Below are 16,172 nucleotides of genomic sequence, written 5' to 3'. Positions count from 1 at the left end.
TTCTTTTGTTGAGATAAGATCTTTTTCCGTAGTTGTGTATTTTATCCATAGTAATAAGTAACCAATTTTATTCAGAAGAACAACTTTCAAATCTGAATTGTTACGACTGGAGAAGATATATATATATATATATATATATAAATATATAAATATATGAGCACCGATTGATCAATCAGCAAATGTTTATACAGTTAGATGGACGTAAACATAAAATCTTTACGCTTTTATACAAAACTTTTAAGGGGGTTTCTGTCGTACAATCGGTTTCCCGGATTAGAAATGCGAAAGGAAAAAAAAAATGCCAGTTTTAGCGACCAAAGATTAAATACATATATGTCCATATATGTATTATAGGCAAAAACTAAAGAAAAGCTTTCATGGTGGAGACTTGGCTAAAATAGACTTTGATAATCTTAATTAAGAGAGCTGTCAAGGTATGGACACGCCCAACTTATCATAATACGATCTTTTGGTTATTGTTTTGTTGTTACTCGTATTTTTTAAGTGCGTCACCATTTAATCACAATGAGAAAAGAACAAATCAAATCTCACTAGTCATTAAATTAACGAACGTATGGAAAACTGTTAATCTGCCATTGTTTCTGATTTTCTAACAAATTGTATCCATTATAATTTCCTTAATGCTTTCTCTGTTACTTTTTATTTTTTCCCACCAATCATTTGTTTTTTCCCAATTAAGAAGCATTAACTAATTATCTAACTAATTTCTATAAAAAGAAATTAGTGATTTTATTGAAATATTAATAATTTTTCATTGTTAATAATTCAAATAGTCGTTTAATCTATTCATAAATATATGGTTACCGTCTTAGGTCATACATAATATGTATATAAATAATTTATATCTATATTCTTTAACTTTTTAGTTAAACATAAATAATTTTTTTAAATATAACTTAATTTGTGGATCATCAGATCACATGACTTTTTTAAATTATTTTTAACTAGTTTTCACTAGAAAAATAAAAAATGTGTTTAGGTTAACTAAAGATTCATTAAAGCTATCGTGGAGGGGGAAGATTTAAAAAATATCTATCGAACGCTTGCTATCACATATACATACAAAATATTTTCCCCTTTCGTTAAACAAGAATTAAAAAATAACCAATCATAATTTAATAAAAATAATATATTTTATATTTTAATGAACTAGCACTATTTAAAAATATTGATCGAAAAATAGAAGAAATAGAAATGAAATGAAATGAAAAGATATCACGTAGTAAAAAGCATAGTAATCAAATTAATGATTTAAACAAATTAATGATTATATCAAATAATCAACAGAAAAAATTATGATAACCGAAAAGAAAACAAAAGAAAAGAAATATAATAATTACAAGTCAAGCAAAACACACATCCTGGAAATATCGAAATTAAATTAATATTCCCATTAATATCATCACGAACAAAATGAATTTGGAAACCTTCAAAGAAGGAGCTCCTTCGAAAGGAATAGTCAAACTTGGTGGCGACGCATGTAACAAAGAGTAAGAAGTTTCAGCAGCAGCTAAAGACACCGACTTTCCGTATGCAGTCGTTAAAGAAACTGATGGAGTTGTTTGAACTGGAGTATATCCTGGCACAGTTACGGCTGGACTATTGAAAACTGAGAATGCAGCCGCTAAAGAAACAGAAGCTGTAGTAGGAACAGTTGCATGTGTCGATACACTTACTGATGGAACATTAAATACAGAATAAGCAGCCGCTAAAGAAACTGACGTCGGTGGAACTGTAGACACAGAGCTAGTAGTGATAACTGGTGTAGTACTTGAAGTACTTCCAACAACAGTAGTTGATTGTGTAGGGGGGCTAAAAATGAACGATGCTGCTGCAACTGAAGTTGAAATAGCGTTTGAGCCTGCAGTAGAAGGGGTAAGTAGACCAGTTGCACTGGATGGCAATGTAGCGGCACTTGAAGAGGTGGTAGTAGTAATACTGGCAGAAGTCGTTGGACCAGAACTTGTACCTGTAGCTGACGCAGTAGAAGCAGTAGAAGTAGTTGTAGTAGAAGTAGTTGTAGTAGAAGTAGATGTGGACATGGTAGATGTAGTAGATGTAGATATAGTAGATGTAGTAGATGACGAAGAAGGAAAATTAATACTTATACTGACCCCAGAAATCATACCAGAACTGAGTGAAGTTAGGGTTGTTGAAGCAAAAGTAAGTCCAGTACTTCCAGTAGTCGAACTTCTAGAAGTATTTCCGTAGTAGAACAGTGACGAGATAATATAACTACTTTGCAGTGATCCAGATGAAATTGGAAGAGTAGTCAAACAAGTAAAATCTCTCTTAGCGTAATTTATTAACTCACCTCCATCAACATAACAAGTCGAATATGTCGTCGTTGATGATGCTTCCAGTACATAAGTCGATGAAAAACTAACACTTGTTATTGAACTAGACTCTGAACTAGTAGAAACCAAACCAGTCGAACTGATAGAATACGTTATTGTCGAACTAGATGACACCGAACTACTTGGGATCGAACTCGAAGGAGTAGAACTAGATGGGATCGAACTCGAAGGAATCGAACTCGAAGGTACAGAACTTGAAGGACTAGAACTAGATGGAACAGAGCTTGATGGCGTTGAACTAGATGGAACTGAACTCGATGGGATCGAACTCGAAGGAATCGAACTAGTTGGAATCGAACTCGAAGGAATCGAACTCGAAGGTATTGAACTAGATGGAACTGAACTGGAAGGTACAGAACTTGAAGGACTAGAACTAGATGGAACAGAGCTTGATGGCGTTGAACTAGACGGAACTGAACTGGAAGGTACAGAACTCGAAGGAATCGAACTAGATGGAACTGAACTGGAAGGTACAGAACTGGAAGGTACAGAACTTGAAGGACTAGAACTAGATGGAACAGAGCTTGATGGCGTTGAACTAGATGGAACTGAACTGGATGGGAAACCTCGAGGACTTATACTGAAACTAGATGGGGCCGAACTACTTGGGATCGAACTCGAAGGTATTGAACTAGATGGAACTGAACTGGAAGGTACAGAACTTGAAGGAGTAGAACTCGAAGGTATTGAACTAGATGGAACTGAACTGGAAGGTACAGAACTTGAAGGACTAGAACTAGATGGAACAGAGCTTGATGGCGTTGAACTAGATGGAACTGAACTGGAAGGTACAGAACTGGAAGGACTAGAACTAGATGGAACAGAGCTTGATGGCGTTGAACTAGATGGAACAAAGTTTGATGGCGTTGAACTAGATGGAACTGAACTTGATGGGATCAAACTCGAAGGAGTAGAACTGGATGGGAAACCTCGAGGACTTATACTGAAACTAGATGGGGCCGAACTACTTGGGATCGAACTCGAAGGAGTAGAACTCGAAGGTATTGAACTAGATGGAACTGAACTGGAAGGTACAGAGCTTGAAGGACTAGAACTAGATGGAACAGAGCTTGATGGCGTTGAACTAGATGGAACTGAACTGGAAGGTACAGAACTGGAAGGAATCGAACTAGATGGAACAGAGCTTGATGGCGTTGAACTAGAGGGGACCGAGCTGCTTGGGATCGAACTCGAAGGAATCGAACTTGAAGGTATTGAACTAGATGGAACTGAACTGGAAGGTACAGAACTGGAAGGAATCGAACTAGATGGGATCGAACTCGAAGGAATCGAACTCGAAGGTATTGAACTAGATGGAACTGAACTGGAAGGTACAGAACTTGAAGGACTAGAACTAGATGGAACAGAGCTTGATGGCGTTGAACTAGATGGAACAAAGTTTGATGGCGTTGAACTAGATGGAACTGAACTTGATGGGATCGAACTCGAAGGAGTAGAACTGGATGGGAAACCTCGAGGACTTATACTGAAACTAGATGGGGCCGAACTACTTGGGATCGAACTCGAAGGAGTAGAACTCGAAGGTATTGAACTAGATGGAACTGAACTGGAAGGTACAGAGCTTGAAGGACTAGAACTAGATGGAACAGAGCTTGATGGCGTTGAACTAGATGGAACTGAACTGGAAGGTACAGAACTGGAAGGAATCGAACTAGATGGAACAGAGCTTGATGGCGTTGAACTAGATGGGACCGAGCTGCTTGGGATCGAACTCGAAGGAATCGAACTAGATGGAATCGAACTCGAAGGAATCGAACTCGAAGGTATTGAACTAGATGGAACTGAACTGGAAGGTACAGAACTTGAAGGACTAGAACTAGATGGAACAGAGCTTGATGGCGTTGAACTAGATGGAACTGAACTGGAAGGTACAGAACTGGAAGGAATCGAACTAGATGGAATCGAACTCGAAGGAATCGAACTCGAAGGTATTGAACTAGATGGAACTGAACTGGAAGGTACAGAACTTGAAGGACTAGAACTAGATGGAACAGAGCTTGATGGCGTTGAACTAGATGGAACTGAACTGGAAGGTACAGAACTGGAAGGAATCGAACTAGATGGGATCGAACTCGAAGGAATCGAACTCGAAGGTATTGAAGGTACAGAAGTTGAAGGACTAGAACTAGATGGAACAGAGCTTGAAGGACTAGAACTAGATGGAACAGAGCTTGATGGCGTTGAACTAGATGGGACCGAGCTGCTTGGGATCGAACTCGAAGGAATCGAACTCGAAGGTATTGAACTAGATGGAACTGAACTGGAAGGTACAGAACTTGAAGGACTAGAACTAGATGGAACAGAGCTTGATGGCGTTGAACTAGATGGAACTGAACTGGAAGGTACAGAACTGGAAGGAATCGAACTAGATGGGATCGAACTCGAAGGAATCGAACTCGAAGGTATTGAACTAGATGGAACTGAACTGGAAGGTACAGAGCTTGAAGGACTAGAACTAGATGGAACAAAGTTTGATGGCGTTGAACTAGATGGAACTGAACTGGATGGGAAACCTCGAGGACTTATACTGAAACTAGATGGGGCCGAACTACTTGGGATCGAACTCGAAGGTATTGAACTAGATGGAACTGAACTGGAAGGTACAGAACTTGAAGGAGTAGAACTCGAAGGTATTGAACTAGATGGAACTGAACTGGAAGGTACAGAACTTGAAGGACTAGAACTAGATGGAACAGAGCTTGATGGCGTTGAACTAGATGGGACCGAGCTGCTTGGGATCGAACTCGAAGGAATCGAACTTGAAGGTATTGAACTAGATGGAACTGAACTGGAAGGTACAGAACTTGAAGGACTAGAACTAGATGGAACAGAGCTTGATGGCGTTGAACTAGATGGAACTGAACTGGAAGGTACAGAACTCGAAGGAATCGAACTAGATGGGATCGAACTCGAAGGTATTGAACTAGATGGAACTGAACTGGAAGGTACAGAACTTGAAGGACTAGAACTAGATGGAACAGAGCTTGATGGCGTTGAACTAGATGGAACTGAACTGGAAGGTACGGAACTTGAAGGACTAGAACTAGATGGAACAGAGCTTGAAGGACTAGAACTAGATGGAACAGAGCTTGATGGCGTTGAACTAGATGGGACCGAGCTGCTTGGGATCGAACTCGAAGGAATCGAACTAGATGGGATCGAACTCGAAGGTATTGAACTAGATGGAACTGAACTGGAAGGTACAGAACTTGAAGGACTAGAACTAGATGGAGCAGAGCTTGATGGCGTTGAACTAGATGGAACTGAACTGGAAGGTATTGAACTAGATGGAACTGAACTGGAAGGTACAGAACTTGAAGGACTAGAACTAGATGGAACAGAGCTTGATGGCGTTGAACTAGATGGAACTGAACTCGAAGGAGTAGAACTGGATGGGAAACCTGGAGGACTTATACTGAAACTAGATGGGGCCGAACTAATTGGGATCGAACTCGAAGGAGTAGAACTCGAAGGTATTGAACTAGATGGAACTGAACTGGAAGGTACAGAACTTGAAGGAGTAGAACTCGAAGGTATTGAACTAGATGGAACTGAACTGGAAGGTACAGAACTTGAAGGACTAGAACTAGATGGAACAGAGCTTGATGGCGTTGAACTAGATGGAACTGAACTGGAAGGTACAGAACTCGAAGGAATCGAACTAGATGGGATCGAACTCGAAGGTATTGAACTAGATGGAACTGAACTGGAAGGTACAGAACTTGAAGGACTAGAACTAGATGGAGCAGAGCTTGATGGCGTTGAACTAGATGGAACTGAACTGGAAGGTATTGAACTAGATGGAACTGAACTGGAAGGTACAGAACTTGAAGGACTAGAACTAGATGGAACAGAGCTTGATGGCGTTGAACTAGATGGAACTGAACTTGATGGGATCGAACTCGAAGGAGTAGAACTGGATGGGAAACCTCGAGGACTTATACTGAAACTAGATGGGGCCGAACTAATTGGGATCGAACTCGAAGGAGTAGAACTCGAAGGTATTGAACTAGATGGAACTGAACTGGAAGGTACAGAACTTGAAGGAGTAGAACTCGAAGGTATTGAACTAGATGGAACTGAACTGGAAGGTACAGAACTTGAAGGACTAGAACTAGATGGAACAGAGCTTGATGGCGTTGAACTAGATGGAACTGAACTGGAAGGTACAGAACTCGAAGGAATCGAACTAGATGGGATCGAACTCGAAGGTATTGAACTAGATGGAACTGAACTGGAAGGTACAGAACTTGAAGGACTAGAACTTGAAGGACTAGAACTAGATGGAACAGAGCTTGATGGCGTTGAACTTGATTGTATGTAAGTTGATGGCGTACAAGTTGTGGTCCATTGATTGTGGATAGGATCCCAGCAATTATTAATATTTCCAGTACTACATCTTGTGGTGGATGGTGGTGATGGTGCACAAGTGGTGAATTGTGGATTATCATATTCATCGCATACAACAGTTGCTCCATGGGAACATGTGGAAGAACATGACGTTGTCCATCCAGGGAATTCAAAATCCCAATCCCAACAATTCAGTCCTGTGCTGCACGATGTTGTTGATGGTGGTGATGGTGCACAAGTGGTGAATTGTGGATTATCATATTCATCGCATACAACAGTAGCTCCATGGGAACATGTGGAAGAACATGACGTTGTCCATCCAGGGAATTCAAAATCCCAATCCCAACAATTCAGTCCTGTGCTGCACGATGTTGTTGATGGTGGTGATGGTGCACAAGTGGTGAATTGTGGATTATCATATTCATCGCATACAACAGTAGCTCCATGGGAACATGTGGAAGAACATGACGTTGTCCATCCAGGGAATTCAAAATCCCAATCCCAACAATTCAGTCCTGTGCTGCACGATGTTGTTGATGGTGGTGATGGTGCACAAGTGGTGAATTGTGGATTATCATATTCATCGCATACAACAGTTGCTCCATGGGAACATGTGGAAGAACATGACGTTGTCCATCCAGGGAATTCAAAATCCCAATCCCAACAATTCAGTCCTGTGCTGCACGATGTTGTTGATGGTGGTGATGGTGCACAAGTGGTGAATTGTGGATTATCATATTCATCGCATACAACAGTAGCTCCATGGGAACATGTGGAAGAACATGACGTTGTCCATCCAGGGAATTCAAAATCCCAATCCCAACAATTCAGTCCTGTGCTGCACGATGTTGTTGATGGTGGTGATGGTGCACAAGTGGTGAATTGTGGATTATCATATTCATCGCATACAACAGTAGCTCCATGGGAACATGTGGAAGAACATGACGTTGTCCATCCAGGGAATTCAAAATCCCAATCCCAACAATTCAGTCCTGTGCTGCACGATGTTGTTGATGGTGGTGATGGTGCACAAGTGGTGAATTGTGGATTATCATATTCATCGCATACAACAGTAGCTCCATGGGAACATGTGGAAGAACATGACGTTGTCCATCCAGGGAATTCAAAATCCCAATCCCAACAATTCAGTCCTGTGCTGCACGATGTTGTTGATGGTGGTGATGGTGCACAAGTGGTGAATTGTGGATTATCATATTCATCGCATACAACAGTTGCTCCATGGGAACATGTGGAAGAACATGTAGTAGTCCAAGTGCTTGCCGCGAAATTATATGTGTTGATCACATTTCCAGTGTCACATGAAGGAGGTGTGGGTGCTGGTGGTACACAGGCAGTAACTTTTACATAACCACTAGTAATAGTAGTGGTTTCAAATTGACAAGTGTTGCAACTGTAATATGCCAAACCGTATTTAATTGTGGTGGCTGTACCAACTGGACAATCAGCGGCAGGGTAGCAATATTCTTGTCCGCCCTTAACATAAGACCCCCAAGCACAGTAAATGGCACCACCACCTGCTTCAAATCTCTTTTTGTGATTATCAACTTTACCAATAAGAGCTTCGGGATTGCCTGTGATCGTAACAAATAAGTTATCCGTGTGACTTGCTGCCAATTGTAAAGAAGTCGTTAAGCCAGTTTCCACAGGAATTTCTAATTCTAATTCCAGTATAGATGGCGCGATTGTTGAATCGGAATTTAGTGCAAAACCTATAATAGAATCAGAATCGCCATATAAGTCTGTCATAGTAGTTGTTGAATTTGAATTTTGATTCCAAATAACAGTTGAGCTACCTACTTCAATTTCAGAATGAACAAGCACTAACTTTTTATAAAATTGCTGAACATTTATTAGTCCTGGCAAAGCTGAAGCCAATGCAGTATACCAAATAAAGAGCGTTAGACAGCTCCGTAATATCATACTTCAATAAAGCACTTTGACAACTGTTATAGAAACTTAAACATCAGAATCATTTCGTTGAACGAATATTACAACTTGGGAAGGCAATACTTTCTTTTAATAGAAATCCCACATTTGATACAGCTGAAATCTATCCTCCTAAATTTTCATTAATTATAACCAGGATATTCAAGAACAAAATTCTTAGACATTTGAAATACGAAGTCGGAATTGCTCTAAACTATTCTGAATACACATTAGAACCGAAATTGGAATGTATTATTCGTATCCATTTCCTTCTGGATTCATTGAAATAAATTCTGGAACCATCATTTGGCCAAACTAACACATATTCATTGTTGCGAAAGGGATAATACCGTAAACTGTAACTTCAGATATATAAAATAATGAAATAAAATAAATTAAGTGAACCAATATTAAAAAATAAAATATATGCAATATGGTTCATATAACCTTACGAAAACATTTAAGGAGACAGAGGCAATTGACTTAACAACTGGATGTTATTTTTAAAATAAATAAATGGCCCTTATGAACGAGGACCATTAATATGTACCAACTTTGATTTTAGAATTGGAATTGTGTTAAATCGAATTAAAAAAGGAACTTATTATTATTTAAAACTGTGAATTTTAATGCGTGGGTGTTTAATATTGAAATTATTATTCACTTGAAGTATGAATAGCTATTAAAATATTTCTGTGACTAATGGAACCAACTGGAAACCAATAGACAAACTTTGTCTTTAATTGGCTCTTAATTCATTTGCAAATTGCATACTAAATCGATTAAAAGAAATTAAAATATTAACCAAACAGAAATTCGAAAGCTAATTACATGCATAACAGTCTATTGTCTGCTTCAATGACCAGTTTTTAGAATCTTTCAAGGATAGGATCAACTTCTGGTAAATTTTTGGCCTGATTTAACACTAGATTAACACATTCTGCAAAGACATGTAAAGCATATCGGTCTTGTAAGATAATATTATCATTGTTGTAACCATTATTATTTAATACGAACAAGTCATATAAGGCAAAGTTCAATTACGAACTTTCAATATTTGGAACCAATATAAAACAGCAACATTAGCCAACATTGCTATTTCAAGTCTATTGGATGTCGTAAAGCAGTTATGTAACATAAGTCGAATATCAAAATCCACAAACTAGGTACTTCGTAACCAACAAGCACAAATGAAAACATATAAAGCATTTTAAAAAAATATTAAAGCGACCGGACCGTATCATCCTGTAACTGAAGTGACCTCATACGCATCATTAATCAATGAAGGATGGTTATTTTGTTTATATTGTTATTAATTATAACAAGTACATGTAGAACAAAATATTTTGATTCTCATTTTTGTTTTGTTTCTCCAAATCAAAAATATTTTTCAAATCTTTTATTTTTTTTTTAAAGAATGAAAAATTAGTTTTAAACAGAACGCAATTATTTTATGGTACCAAAGCCATAAAGCCTAAAGCTTGAACTATAATTTACTAAGTGTAGTTCAAGGAAGTAGGCTGAAAAACTAAAACTTATTTGAGGGTTTAGATGTGTTAATAAAAAAATACAAGATACGAAAATTTAGAAACAATTTTATGGAGAGCCGGGGGTGTGTAAGACGTACGACTTGATTATTCTAAATTGTGAAAAATTTGCTTAGAATCTACTTAATGATTTCAATTAGCACCTTAAGCCATGTTTAACACATATCGTACTACTCTATTGTCATATGGTTAATGCTAACAGTAGAACTGGGTGAGTTAATTACTTGGTTCTGGTTAACGCTTAAAAAGGGGAACCTAGTTTCAATGATATAATTCTCATATTATTTAGTTTATCTAGTAAGACCCTGGAGTCAAAAAGGGAAATCCATAACTTTATTGAGTAAAAGTTTATCTCTTTGTTGAACCAAATTTTCTGAAAAAGGGCTTTATGGTTGTAAGGTAAAAATAAAAGATCGGTGCGAAACAATGGAAGCATTCAATTTGTTGGAGGCTTTATTTGCCCACTTCATTTCTCACCTATTGCTTCCTTGCCTAACATTACATGAACACATTCGTATATGACTTCATCCCTTGATTTATTTGGGAAAGCATCGATCCTTAAAATATGCACATAGTTCGTATAACCAAACCGATTTTTGATAACAATAACTTCGGCTGAATGTGCATTCACGCTAGAATAAGCTTATCGTACTATTAACCGAGATATTACTTATTTGTTCTTTGGTACAAATAATGTACCCGGGGTCCAAAAGGATAGCAGACAACACCGATGATGTATACTTTCTCTGTTATATGATATACCTTATGTTTGTATACCTCCTTAAAAATGCAGCTGTTCCTGAAAGAAGAATATTGAATGGTGAATTCCTCTGTAATTCCGACCAAAATACACATTCACGTCTCCCACTCTTGTGCTTACCCGGTTGAAATGTAACTTTCCTTTTATTTTCTGTAATTGGAAACGAAAGAAAATTTATCTTTATAAAGTATTATTTTCCTACGAATACCTTTCCTTGCCTTTTGTGTATACATTATTTTCGTAGAATAATAATAAAAATATTAATTAAGTAGATTATTTTTTAAGGCTTAAATATCAGATTTAGAAAAGAATTCGTAGTTTAATTGGATAATTGCAATTAAGAATAGCAATAAAGATATTAAAGGCAATTCTAGCAATGGTTTATGTTTAAAAATAAAATCCATTTACATTGTTAAAAGGACTACGGCAACTACTTTTGGAATCAATCAACAAAATGTGGGACTAAATCAATTGCGTACGTTTGGTTTTATTTTAATAAAAAAATATTTTTTTTCTCGTATTATTTTTTAACGAAAGAAAGTGTATTTTTATGCAGGGTAAACCCAACTGCAGATACCAACAACAAATAAATTGATAGTTACGTTTCTTAATTTTCTATGAGTTGAATTGAAGGATATTATTATCGAAATGTCATATTATTTTGAAAGAGACAATGGTAAATAATATTTTGAAAGGCACATGTTGGTGTGATGGATAGTGTTACCTTTGACCTGTAGATAAAAGGTATTGGAAGTATCATTAAAATTTTGTTGTTGTTGCAAATCATCCCCATTAATCATCGACCTTGAAAAACGTAAGGTCAAAATTATATACATTAATCAGATTCAATGTTTTGATCTAAAACGAATACAATTGAAAATGATGAATACGATAACAGAGAAACCCATGCTGTAACATATTGCCGACGTTTAATTTTATGTGTGTGTGAACTTAATATTATGATATATCGAAATTTATTTTTTAAAACTAGTACCCCTCAAAAACGAAATACATTTTGTATACTATGCGGCTCTATATACTCGTATAATGGTACCCGACTTTTTCTCTACCATCTCTCCAAAAATAGTTAATAAAATTAATTTTAAACTACAGATTAGCTTATTATAAAAAATATTAGATATGAGAATTACGAATCAATTAAAATCTGGCCCAAGTTTAAAATTATTATTAGTAACATAGAGATTCCGTTAAATCAAGTAGTTACCAAGTTAAATAAAGATTGTGGTAAATTTTGAAATATTATTTTTATACTGTCCTTCGCTTTATAAATCAGCAAATGCGAGTCATAAACGGTACCAATGGTGAATTAACTACTTACATATATTTTTTGAGATTAACTTAAAAAAAGAAATATCAAACCAGGGAGTGTAACTATGAATTGACACAAATGTTTTATTTTCCAAACTTTTATTTTTTTATACGTTAATTATGAGAGAAAAATGGTTTCCATGCCAGTTGGTTAAAGATGAATGTGTTAAACTGATTGCCAAATGTAGCTAAACTGTAAATTACAAATCTATAATTTGAATTTAGTTTTTTGAATCGTTTTTGCATTAAGATCAACTAAAGAGTTTAATTCTGTACCAGAATTTTCCGACTTTGTGAAAAAAAATAAGATTAAAGTTTAATCTCTCGAAATATTTTTTGTGTGGATTACATCAAATACGAAAATTCCCTACTTCTGAAAAAATAAAAATGAAATGTGTAACAAGGTAAGTTTAAGAGAATTATTAGGCATTTGGTCTCACTTTTAGTTTGATTTTCAATTCACTAGTACGACGTAAGTTTTAAAACCTAAAAGAAAATGAATCCATCTACTAAACAGGAATACAAAAACTAGTAAATTTAGGAATTACGTTTATTGAATAGTATAAAAATTAAAAAAAGAGATAGAGAGAATCCGTTGAAATGGGGTTCAGATCAGAACCACAAATTATTTAGAGTCCTAAAGTTTTTCATCTTCTTCTCTTTGCTTTTCTGCTTCTTCCTCAAGCTGATCTTCCTTGTTTAACCAAAGAAGATACTCTATTTCTTTATCGTTGAGTTCCCCAGACTCTATTTGAGCTAACCTTTCGGCAGCCTTTCTTTGTCTGTCTTCTATTTTCTTTGCTTTTTCAAGTTCAATTTCAATTTGAGGTTTGCGTAGCCATTCAAATTTTTTTTCACTAGTTAAACAATATTCAGTAGCTTCTTCTACGGCACATTCACTTAAGAAATCGGTTTCTAAAACATTTTTAGATTCTCTTAAATAATGAGTTCTAAATCTATGCTTATTTCCATTTAAGACTTTGGAGAGATGAGCAAGCATTCCCTTTATATGAATCACTTTATTATTCTTATCAGCTTCAGAAAATGCTATCCCCATTATATCTTCACCATATTGGTTTTCCAGATTAGATAAATTCTTTGGTATAAAATCCCAATATGCTAATGAATTTGGAATTAAAACCGATTTACCATCACTGCATTTGTATTCATCCAAATTCAAATCCCAAGCTTCAGGATTAATATTGAAATCTAATAATGATGTAATATAATCAACAGTGAAAACATCATTTGGATCATCAACTCTAGTGGAAATCAATACTCCATGGAATCTATAAACTTGTTTCAAACATCCACATTTGTAAATATGAGATCTAATGATACCAAACCAAATTTTTCTATATTTAGCTAAATCACTTGGTAAAAGATTAGATGGAATTTCCATTAAATTTGAGCTTCCTGATAATTGTCTCGCCTCTTCATGTGGATCAACTTCTGGTCCAGTCACACCAAAACAAACTCCATTATGAATATCACATTTTAAAATTCTGAATGGTAATAATCCATAAAGAAAATAAATAAAATTTTTATCCGTATTGAAAAAAGGAGACCAATTCTTTTCAATATACTTAGCTTTAATATTATGAATATCCATTCTAACCGTTTTAGTTCTGTGAGTGAAGGGACGATAAATATGCATACATCTTGCTTCGCCTTGATTTTTAACTAAAGTGTTAAAAATAATGACTGGTTCTTGATCCATTTCTCCTGTTTTTTCATTGAAATAATCTCTTATAATAACTCTTGGATCTTCAGGGCCTAAAAGTGATCTATCACCCAAGTCATCCACTTGAGCAGGAAAAATAGTTGGAAATACAATCGGTTCACCATGAATATCATTAATAACATAATTTTTTAATTCGTTCCAATCTCTATCAAATATTTGGGCATATAATAATGAAATCTTCGGTTCTTTATAAACTTTATTAGGACAATATGTGACTCTATTAAGAGCAATATAAATTTCATATTTATCCATCCAAATTGGAGCAGTACAGAATTTAAACCATTTTCTGTGAATTATATATTCTAAACTTTCATCAGGAGCGTCTAAGAAGGCAAATTTTAAGAGTGAATATTGTTGCTTTTCGTGCATGTCTAGAGCAATGTTTCTAATCTTTAACAATTCATCATTATTATCCAAATTAGTTAATTCTGTAGATGCACTTAAGGAGAATGAATCATAAAAGGAAACTCTAGGACATTTCAAATGATAAAATTCCTTTAAGACTTCTTGACCACCTTGATTATTTTTAGGAAAAGCAAGATCAATATCAAATGTATCTTCCATGTTTGAAAAAGTTTGTAATTTCACTGGTTTAAAATGAAATTTGGCAATTCCTTCTGATATTGGGGTTGATCTTAATCCAAATGTTTTCTCTTGCGATTCCAACAAATATGATTGAATATGCAGACTATTGTATAACATTGTAGTGAATGATATGATAAGGTTAACATTTAAAATCATTAAGAGTGCCATTAAAACTAACTGGGATATTGCTTTCTTATCCCTTAATGAATTTACCGAGAACATAATCTTGATAATATTTCTTCTAAAGATGACATATGAGATTGGTACGACAGTTATGAACAATAAAGTAAAAAAAGTAATATCTTCTGAGTTTTCTTCCATCTTGAAATACTTTTCCATTGATATCGTCTCAATTTTGAGAAGGAGGATATTAAAACAGAATGAAAATTGTGAAATTCTTAAATAAAAAGAGGAAATTCAAATTATAATAGGAGTAAAAGTTTAAAACCAGAAATATAAATACAATTATTTAATATTTCGATTTAGTTGTGAACTACAAATTAGTCAATAATAAGTTTTTACGGCAATAAATTTGAAGTGAGATAAAAACAAATTCCAAATTGTTTGCATGAAGAACAAATATTCAGCCTTTTTTGATTGTGCTCCACTTCGTATATTTCCAATATCTACAGTTCCAAGTAATAATATTGATTAGGTAATAAATATGTATTAAAAAATATACTTAAAATATTTTGCGCTTTATTTATGCTTTTTTACATGTTGGGATTCATAGACTACCATCATAAAAAATAAAATTGCAAAAAATATTTGATAAAAACAGTTTACGAATAAACTCACTATAAGCTAATGTTAAGTGAACAATAGCTAATCTACTTATCAAGATTTATAGAATATTTGCAAGAATTAGAGAAGGGTTAAAATCATTATGATAAGTAAAAAAGCAAACTTGAATATTATTCTATGAAGTGACACGTTTTAATAAAGAATTTACTCCTTTGATGAATATCACACATTGAAATTAAAAAACTTTCACTCCTAATATTTGGTGTTTTTCAAAACATCCTCATGTGAATACCAACTCTTCAAGATCTAGTTAAAATGCACTAAAGAGTTGATTTCTAATTAAAATGAATGGACCTATTATACTAATACAATATCTATGCAGACTACTCTTTCTATTCCAAATAGAAAATTTACAAGCTGAATTTCTTATCTAACCGCATTTGCAGTTTTATTTTCGATTCAATTTTCAAAGATTGTAGATAACACAGCTACGATATGTTAATAAAATAATCATGCATTATCCTTATCCATTGTTCTCACACATGGACCACAAATCAATCTAGACCAATTAAGCAAGTCTAATACAAGTATAGGTATAAACTAACCTTAATCATTTAAAAGGGGAAGATATACGAATGGGATGGTGTTGAAAAGACAATTCTTTGCAAATTGCAGACCGGCCTGAAATCTACTTTTGCAGCAAAAATGTGACCGGTAGTGAAAATCGGTCTTTTTATTATTTTTTAGGCGCCTAATTTATGGCATAA

The 16,172-nt window shown here is 35.1% G+C and overlaps 2 protein-coding genes across 2 annotated transcripts; one reads left to right on the top strand and one right to left on the bottom strand. All coding sequences in view use genetic code 12, as the record gives it.

Moving 5' to 3' along the window:
* Positions 1-6,875: 6,875 nt before the first annotated feature.
* DFJ63DRAFT_338607 (uncharacterized protein) lies at positions 6,876-8,541 on the top strand (the record flags this gene model as incomplete). Its single annotated transcript, XM_064908684.1, has 3 exons — positions 6,876-6,885; positions 6,914-8,092; positions 8,393-8,541. The coding sequence occupies 3 exons, from the start codon at positions 6,876-6,878 to the stop codon at positions 8,539-8,541; spliced, it is 1,338 nt and encodes a 445-aa protein (XP_064761802.1).
* A 4,428-nt stretch (positions 8,542-12,969) lies between these two features.
* Positions 12,970-15,219, bottom strand: DFJ63DRAFT_342096 (uncharacterized protein; the record flags this gene model as incomplete). The annotated part of the gene is made up of 1 exon (XM_064908737.1): positions 12,970-15,219. Exon 1 carries the CDS (start codon positions 14,998-15,000, stop codon positions 12,970-12,972), a length of 2,031 nt encoding a protein of 676 aa, XP_064761801.1. The 5' UTR covers positions 15,001-15,219.
* Positions 15,220-16,172: the final 953 nt, after the last annotated feature.

Source organism: Scheffersomyces coipomensis (assembly GCF_036884675.1).
Source record: "Scheffersomyces coipomensis strain NRRL Y-17651 chromosome Unknown DFJ63scaffold_4, whole genome shotgun sequence".
Taxonomy (NCBI): domain Eukaryota; kingdom Fungi; phylum Ascomycota; class Pichiomycetes; order Serinales; family Debaryomycetaceae; genus Scheffersomyces; species Scheffersomyces coipomensis.
This window is presented reverse-complemented; position numbering and strand designations above follow the sequence as displayed.